Source organism: Sebastes umbrosus, chromosome 11, assembly GCF_015220745.1.
Source record: "Sebastes umbrosus isolate fSebUmb1 chromosome 11, fSebUmb1.pri, whole genome shotgun sequence".
Lineage (NCBI taxonomy): Eukaryota > Metazoa > Chordata > Actinopteri > Perciformes > Sebastidae > Sebastes > Sebastes umbrosus.
Genome location: NC_051279.1, coordinates 27,822,663 through 27,831,678, shown reverse-complemented (window position 1 = coordinate 27,831,678; position 9,016 = coordinate 27,822,663). Strand labels below are relative to the sequence as shown.

Below are 9,016 nucleotides of genomic sequence, written 5' to 3'. Positions count from 1 at the left end.
GGAACTATGCAGCTGTGGGGCTGACAGGGTGGTTCGACCTGAACGGCCTTTCCTCCTCTGGATACAGAAGATTGGGTTCCACTGGAACAACAACTTGGCTAGTCTGGGAAAGACCAGAAAAAAATTATACAACTCCAGTCAGAGAATACACAAGCATGTGTTTTCTTCTAAAATCATTCCTTAAAATCATAAATGGAGTCAACAAACTCGTTATTTCTGTATCACATCTTCTATGTGTAGGTTGCAAGTTAGTGTCAGTCAGTCATCTGATCTGTACAGGGAGGGATGTGGCAGTAAGTAGGGCAGTAGGGCAACAGTCTTAAACACAATCACAAATAGCAACACAATACCCACAGTGTACTGCTACAGGCCAACACACCGTAATCACTGACAGATGCACTCTTTAAAATTAAGGCTGCAATAACAATTATTTTCATTGTCGACTAATCTGACGATTATTTTTTCGATTAATCGTTTAGTTGTTTGGTCTATAAAATGTCAGAAAATGGTGAAAAATGTTGATCACTGTTTCCTCAAGGTCTTGGTGACTTAATGTTGTATTTTGGAGGGGTTATTGATCATTTTTAATCAATTCTCGATTGGTAAAAAAAATTGTAAAGTTTAGCACCAAATAACAAATGGTATCAACCCCAAAACAACTTATGAGACCTAAGTGAGCATGGGAATGACCATCATATACTTCTATCATAATGTTCTAAACCCTAATACACTTTTACAACTTATTTGAATTAATTAATTAATTCAAGTTTATTTCTGATTAATGTCCAGAACAATTTGACACACAGTGCTGAGCTGCACTTCAGATTAATCTTTAGGTTCAGAGCTTTTAGGTGATGTACACCACTTCTATGTGAAATCTACTGTTGACCTGCTATCTCCCCCTAAAGAACCCCTGTACCCCCCATAAAAGACAAAAACTGGTCTATTGTGGGTCTCAGAGTGTTAAACAATTACTCAAAGTGATTAATCAATTATAAAAATAGTTGGCTATTAATTTAATAGTTCACAACCAATCGCTTAATCGTTGCAGCTCTATATGAAATGACGAAGATCATAATATGTGATTAAGTCACAGCTGACTGAAGCAAATCATCTTCAAAATCTAGGTTAGTAAGCCGGTATTTTTCAGGTTATAGCAGAGCTAAGTATCGACAGTAATGTCAGCAAGAAAGAAACTGCATGAGCTATTAGATACACTGAACTCTAAGTTGAGGAATAATATAAAAACATGTTATAGTAATACCATGATGTAAGCAGCATAAGTAGTATCTAAATCAATGCAAAATATAAGAGGGACATTTGTTTTGTACATGTAGTAGGTCCAAAAAAACAAATCAGACAACACTTGTACTACCTGTATTCATTGTAGCAATCACTTTGAAGGAAAAAGGGCAACCTTTCTTTAATGATCCACTGAATTCCTTGCTCTCTGTCCAGGCACTGCAAAAGGTCAGGGAGACAGATTCCTCAGGTCAACCCTCTAAATATACATTGCAGACTTTCTGCTCATTTTCAAATATATCCAACTATTGATTTCCACATAAAGGAATCATTCACTACTTACATAGATAGTGTAATGGTTGTCTACTGGAGGGGCTCTGGCCAGCGCTGTGGGGTCACCAGTAAGGAGTTGTGATTTGCTGCGCTGTAGAACTGATCTGATTCTCCTGGAGACAAACTCAGCTGCCCCATTCACTACCTCAAACTGCCCCGTCTCCTGGTTGTACAGCAATGCCTCTGGGAAAGACTAGAAAAAGACGCAAGGGTATAAGAGTTTTGTCAAAAAATAATAGGCTACATCTATACCTCAGGATGACTTTACCGGCAGACTTAAGAAATCATTGAAGAAGTGAGCCAACACATCATCCGAGGCCAGAGAGTGCTCCTGCATGGAGATAAATAAAATATTATTACACCAAGGAGAATCCACTAAGAGAGGCAAAGCATAGAAATTAAGACTGACAAAGTTACAAAATATCAATAATCAAAATACTCACAAAATTGCCAGCAGTAAGATGGGGAAATTCTTAAAAGATAAAGTAAAACTTCTGTTACCAAAGCTCCAAAAAGTGAAATTAAATTTCTTAAAAGTTCTGCTCTTACCTGTTGAAATTACTCCACACATTGTTCACTTCAAAAATTACAAATGCCTGTACAGTATTTTCAAACCGGCTCCCCAGAAAGTCGAGCCAGACAGTCACATTTGAGCATTCGACCAGCCACAAACCTCTCAGTGTAATTACAGATACACTGCAGGTTGCTATGGAAGTGGACTCATTTTCAAAACACAGGGGGCGGTAAAAGTTTAACTAGAGAAGACCAGAGAAACAAATAGAAAGTTAGTGTTTCTTCTTACAGTTTGAGCCCCAAAAAAATACGTATTCTTAAGTATTCACAGAAGTAAATTATTGTTATCATCAAGAATTACTTACATGTAGTACAAAAAAAAAAAAAAAAGGTTAAATGGGAGAATGACGTTGTTGCAGTTAGGACAAGGTAAGGTCATACCACTAGATGGCGCCAGACACTGACAAATTGGTACAGCTTACAATGGAGACTTAGTCCAAAATTACCAATTATTTTACAAATGAGACACATATGTAAAAAAAATCTAATTTATTTAAAACTGCTCTGAAAACACATTGGTAAAAGTTGAAAACCAAAAACTTCCAAAAAAAACATTCCATACAATTGATCAATGTGCATGGAAAAGCACATCAACAGCAAACTAAAATCATTGTTCTGCTGGTGAGACTTCCTTCACATTCATAATTAAAACACACAAGTAAGAACTGTGTTGAAAAAAAGTGTGAAAATACACTAAAAAGACACAAAAACAATGCACAAAGACACATTGATAGGTACAGAAGTTGCTCTCATGTACTGGCTACAAATCAGGTTCCTTGCTGCTAAGCCTCGTTGTCACTATTAGGCAGAAAAAAAATGCTCAAGTGACCTCGGCATAGCAAACAGGAATACAGTTCACTTTCTGCTCATAGTCTCCTAACGTTTCGCTTGCTTTGAACGCTTCCAGGAAGAAGTGTGTCCTTCTTGCGGCGGCCTACAGACCGGCTGCCACACTCTCTAGAGCCGTGGAAAGCACACAAGCAGGCTGTGCAAAACTGGAAAGCACAGTCGGCTCTGGTGCACACACCCTCCTGTTTCACTGAGTGACACCTTGCGGGATGCTGACATCGAGGGCAAGACCTGAGGCACTCGTCGTTGAAGAGGGTTTTGGCAACCTATAAAAAAAAAAATTTAAAAAAAAGGCTTGAAGTTAATGTTAATGTTACGTGAACTTTCCTCAGCAGTTCGCTCAGTAAGATAAATTTGAAACCCCACTCAGCCTCCACTGAACAGCAATCAAAACAATATATATTATATACAAACATTACATACAGTATAATCTATTTAAGGCATTTTAAAACTCACCTCTAGAAATTTCTCCCGTTTGTGGCTGCTGCCTGAATTCAAGGCGCTGTGCTGTGATGGGGTTAAAGTGCTATTTCCTGACTGCGGGGTGCAGAAGCTGGACGTCCTAGACTGGGCCTGAACCGTCTTGAGGGCCGACCTCTTAAACACAGCAAGTCTGGTCTCTGCGTCAGGGACATGGACAGCACCACCATGCTATAAGACAACAGCACAGTTATATTTACAAGCTGGATGACAGTGAAACAATCGTTAAAATGTTACTTTACACTGAATCAGATCGGACAGAAAACTGTTGTTGTGCTCTCTCTATGAGATGACTTTTTTTTTTTTTTTTTTACACAGCTAACCATCAATGTCATAGTACATGTTGTTCCGTTGCAAGCAGATAGAAAATATGTGCTTGAGGAAGACAACAAAAGCCACAGTGCCCTATGTCAGTGGTTCCCAACCTGGGATCCAGGCCCCTATCAGGGGGGGCCAAAGATAACAGGGGGTACAACAGGATTTGTCTGTTGAGGTTGTATATATATATATATACACACAAATATACACACACCTATATATATATATATATTTTTATTATGGTAAATTAATTAAGTTACAAAATAATTTGGCAAATCCGTCAAGACGTCATCACTTCATTTATGTTGACGAAACTGACGAGCTCTATTCATTAAAGGTCCCATATCGTGCTCATTTTCAGGTTCAAACTTGTATTTTGTGTTTCTACTAGAACATGTTTACATGCTGTAATGTTCAAAAAACATTATTTTCCTCACATTGTCTGCCTGAATATACCTGTATTCACCGTCTGTCTGAAACGCTCTGTTTTAGCAAATTTCAACGGAATTGCAACGGAATTGCATTGCTAGGCAACAGTTTGGGTCCATGTTTACTTCCTGTCATGTTATTCACATACACTGCAACAGGAAATAAACTGGGACACATTTAGAATGTTTATGTTTAAAGCCGTGTAAATGGACAGAAATCCTAACGGCTTGTTTCAAACGCACAATTTCTGAATACAGTCTGTGTGTGTTTCTCTGTATATTGAGCGTTTGGATAGTTTAACAGTATTTATATAGCATTTAAACCTGCTTTATAATATAAAAGACTTGAAAATTTCACTTTTTACAATATGGGACCTTTAAGGAAAGTTGATTTAATAAAAAAACACTAACTCATTAGAATTATACTATACTATACATACATACATACATACATACTATACATAATACACTGAATCACCTTATTCAAATTTAGGATTTTGTTCGAGGATTTGTACGTAATTTGGGGTTTCAAGGAAAATGGGTTGGGAACCACTGCCCTATGTAATACCTGTATATTGATAAGAGACTGGTTTGTTATTGGCCAGCCATCAGCAATAGTGGCTAATATGTCTTACCTCGAGAGCAGCCTCCACTTCACTCAGGTGGCTTCTTCTCTTAAAACTAGCTCGCTTGTCTTGTTGGATGATTTCGTTCCATCTCTTGCACACCTGACCACACCTGCCCAACACAAACAAATGCATGCATGAGACCAATATTAGGGATGCACCGATACGGATACCCGATCGAATATCGGGCCAATACTGACTCAAATAGCTGGATCGGGAGGCCGATCTGTTCAATTCAATTCTATGTTTATATACATTATATACTGTAATTTTAATTAATGCGCAAGTTTTGACCAATATCTTGCTGCATTAAAAAGGTTTCGATTTTTTTAACAAGTTGTTCAGTAAGTAGTTCAGTAAATTTATATCTATGTATTTACTTGCTACATTTTGATTTACAAAGTGAGAAAAGCAATGTTTAAGTCAAGTCTGATGTTGCCTTACACATAAAAGAATGATCCCAGTCACAGTGAGGCAAACAGCTTATTAATTAAACACTGGTATTGCATCGGTACTCTGTCGGCCGGTATCAGTATGGAAAAAGTTGGATCGGTGCATCTCTTACCAATATTTTTAGCCCTCATTGCACCTTTAATAGTGGCTGTGTCCTTGACTGTTCGTTAAGCCTCACATTTTTAGTAATAATCACGATTAATTTAATAAAAAGACAAAAAGCAAGTCCTGTACTTTGGTCTAAGCATCCATGACATACTGTATGAATTCTACATATTCATAAATTTATCGAAGGTGCCGTCACAAGTAATCATGAGTTTATTGAATGACAAATTGGGAACTAACTACTTAACCTTTGTAATGTAAGGTGTGCCGAGATTTTACTTTGTATGTGAGTAATGACTGATAAATTTGTTGAAAACATGAACGCCTTACATGTAGATGCTCTTAGGGGTCAGGTGGCTGAGGATGACACCCAGGACGTGCCTGAGGTTCCTCTTCTTCAGCTCTGTGAGTATGTCCACCTTCCTCAGGCCCATCTTCCTGCCGATCAGCCCTGCCAATGGCATGGTGGTCCTGAACGTCACCGGGGTCTTGGCCAGGGCTGCTGTGGACTTCAGCTGCTCCTTTAAGCTTGGACTTTGGCCATCAAACATGTGGGCTTTCTGTTGGCACATAGCGTGAACCAGCTGCAAAGCTGGAGTCAGAGAGAGGTTGACTGGGGTTGTCCTGAGAGGAGTTACATATGAATTAGCAGGAGCGGTGCTAAAAGGTGTCATGCTCTCTGACTTGGTTGTATTTGCTCTTAGAGGGGTGGCATCGTCTTGTTTTGCAGAGGTCAAACTATCAGAGGTCATGCTATTACCACATTTAGCAGAAAGGGCACTGCGAGGGGTGGCACCATCAGCAAAAACCTCATCCTCTTTAGAACTGCTGTGGCACTGATGAAGATGTTCGTGCTGTCTCTCCGCCGGGTCTTCCTCAGACTGAGAGCCCCCTTCTTTAAGTGTAGAAAGCCTGTGCTGACGCTGCAAACGGGAGCACCGCTTTGCCTCTGCCACATTTGGGGTTTCACAGTTTCCTTTGGAGAGCAGCAGCTCCAGGAATGAGCCGTCATGATCCACCGAGGAGTCTTGGGATTTATCAAGCGCCAGGGAACTAAAACCACTGTCTTCACACACAGACCTGTTACAGGGTTAGAAGGCGGTTAATAGAGGCATGTTTTATGATTAATGTAGGGAACATTCCTTTATTGAGCTGGGAAAATTTACAACAAAATTCCAAGTGTCTAAAAAAAAAAAAGCACCTACCTGATATATTTGGGTGTATGTGAGGATGACGGTGTGCGCAAGACACTTGAGCTTTCATGTAGGTTATTTGTCACACTGCTGACCGGTGATTGAGAGCTTTCCTTAGATGATTTGATAAAGCATGGAGCCTCAATATCAGTATGATCGGAGGCAGAAATGCTCTCACTGAAATCTGCATCTGAGAATGAAGCACTTCTTTCAAAACTGGAAAGGTTACCAGAGTTGAGTTTACCATCTTCAAGAGTCGAGGTCCTCGCGAAGAGGAGACGACGTTTCCGACCAGATAGCGGAAGATCCTGCTCCAACTTTAGAGTGCTTAATGCGAAAGCTCCCACCACAGTGTCTAGAGAGTCAAACGACGCATTGAGCCAGTGTTCAGACCGGACAACGATAGCAGATTCAGTCCTTCTGGTGCATGGTGATCTCGTGTTGTCAGCTTTGACCTCTGTGGCAGGTTTGCACGTGAGAAGCCGGTGTCGCAACGAGGCATCTCTTTTGTACACTTTAGGAGTTTCACACCAGCTAACTGCTGATGGCCGCTGTGTTCCCCTGGAGTCTTTGCCCACTGGTTCTCTGGTCCTCTCCTTGGGTGTGACAGAAAGCCGAAGGTTCTCTTTAGGTGTTTCACTGAATTCTACTGGGGACCGACAGGAGTCAACACCAGAGATGCTCTGCGGGCTGTGGAATAAACCTGAGTATCCACTGTCAGCGCAGTCTTCATAACAGTGCTGGCCTTTGCGGCTCGCATGGTAGACATTTGATTCAGGAGTGCACTGCATTTTTCCTCCTGCGTGCACTTCTTGTCCAGTTCACCAAGTGGGGATGTTGTCAGCTGACCTGCAGACAACAAAAAGAGGTGAGCGAACCTACCCTTACCAAATAGAAGTTATTCAAGTGTGCCATTAGTATACTTACTTTAAACTTAAAATAAGAGTATACTTTCAATTTACTTTTTATGTACTTATCAGAGATATACTTAAGTCTACTTGGGTTATACTTGTACGTAATCTTTTGATCGAGATATACTTAAGAAAAGTATAATTAAGTATTCTTGCCTACTAAAGTGTGTGAGAGTTTGTAAACAAATCATTTGATATGAATTCACTTCAATTCATCAAGATTTTTCTACGTTTTTGGATTCTCCGTTCACTGTGGAGGCATGTTAGAATTTTTTTTTTATCATCACAAAACATCAAGTCAAATGGCAAAAGGAGCAAGATACATAAATCATTGGCTAGGTACTATAAGTTAAAGTATACAAAGTGTACTTTCATAAACTAAAAAGTGGGCTACAAGTATATAACTATCAAACTAACAGTATTCACTTGTAGTTTAGTTCATAGTATAGTTGTAGTACAAAATACAACTTAGATGTAAACTAGTTGTGTATGCAAAGTTTACTGTTCTTACACTCAAAGTACACTTAAAAGTATACTTGTATTAACTAAAAAGTGGGCCAATTTAGTCCCAAGAAGTATTGAATTAGTACACTTACAAGTATACTACTAGTATACTTTCATAGACTAAGCTACTGGAGTTACCCTGCACTATATTCATTTTTAACAGTCTCTTCTGCACTATATTCACTTTTTTAATAGTCGTGTATCGCAGCTGTTACCCTGCACTATATTCAGTTTTAACAGTTTTCTTCATCTCCTTGTATTTTTATATCTGGTATATTTTTTTGTACTTTGCACTACTAACTTTTTTACTGCCTTTTTACTTACATGTTTTGCACTATGGAACTGTCTTGCTGGAAACTTGAGTTTCCCTCTGGATCAATAAAGTTACTATCTATCTATCTATCTATCTATCTAGTACATTGATATTAGTATACTTACTACAGAAAGTAGGCCTACACTTCGGGGAAATATACTTGAATTTACTTCATAAAATAAACCCAAAGTGTATTATTTTTTCGTAAGGACCACTGAGGAGCATGAACTGTGCCTGTCTGTTAACGGAGTAGTTAATTCATGCTATTAATTAATGCTAGGTAGGCTAGTTTAAATGTTGCCTGTGTTTGCGAGGTCTTACCGTATATTATGGGTTGTCATGTTGGACTCACTTAGTGAAAAGAGATGAAGTGATAAATGTCGAAAGTATCCAAGTCAGCGTTTATACTGTAGGCAGCAGTTTGTTAAGCACAAATGGTCAAAGAAAGTGAGCTGGTTGAACACTAAACGCTCTCAGCTGTTTCATCAGCGTTGCTATGATGAGAGGGCGTGTTTCCAGTTTGAATCCCACGTTGCTAGCTCTCTGTGCTGCCGCTCTAAAGCGAGCTGGAACCGCCGAAACCAGAAACTAACCCGGACTAACTGATAGTGGACCCCGGGGACACAAACATCCATAATAACCTTCCAGCATATTGCAATTAAAGTGTTCTTAGAGAAAACAATGTGAC

At 39.4% G+C, this 9,016-nt stretch overlaps 1 protein-coding gene across 2 annotated transcripts; it reads right to left on the bottom strand.

The window, feature by feature from the left end:
- Positions 1 to 2,620: 2,620 nt before the first annotated feature.
- On the bottom strand, positions 2,621 to 9,001 carry fbxo43 (F-box protein 43). 2 transcript variants are annotated; one of them, XM_037785566.1, is made up of 6 exons: positions 8,650 to 9,001; positions 6,613 to 7,449; positions 5,738 to 6,487; positions 4,859 to 4,961; positions 3,454 to 3,648; positions 2,621 to 3,263 (listed from the first exon to the last, which is right to left on the bottom strand). In XM_037785566.1, exons 2-6 carry the CDS (start codon positions 7,389 to 7,391, stop codon positions 3,015 to 3,017), a joined length of 2,076 nt encoding a protein of 691 aa, XP_037641494.1. In that variant the 5' UTR covers positions 7,392 to 7,449; positions 8,650 to 9,001; the 3' UTR covers positions 2,621 to 3,014. The 2 variants fall into 2 exon arrangements, with proteins under 2 accessions (XP_037641494.1, XP_037641495.1); XM_037785567.1 differs by lacking the exon at positions 8,650 to 9,001 and having other exon boundaries at positions 6,613 to 7,478.
- Between the last annotated feature and the right edge of the window lie 15 nt (positions 9,002 to 9,016).

Excerpts from the sequence above, each read along its gene's own strand:
- fbxo43 (XM_037785566.1), bottom strand. The coding sequence starts at position 7,391 with ATGCAGTGCACTCCTGAATCAAATGTCTACCATGCGAGCCGCAAAGGC. Across the intron at positions 4,962-5,737 it reads ACCCCTAAGAGCATCTACAT|GTGTGGTCAGGTGTGCAAGA; the intron begins GTAAGGCGTTCA and ends TGTGTTGGGCAG. Across the intron at positions 3,649-4,858 it reads AAGTGGAGGCTGCTCTCGAG|CATGGTGGTGCTGTCCATGT; the intron begins GTAAGACATATT and ends GTTGTCTTATAG.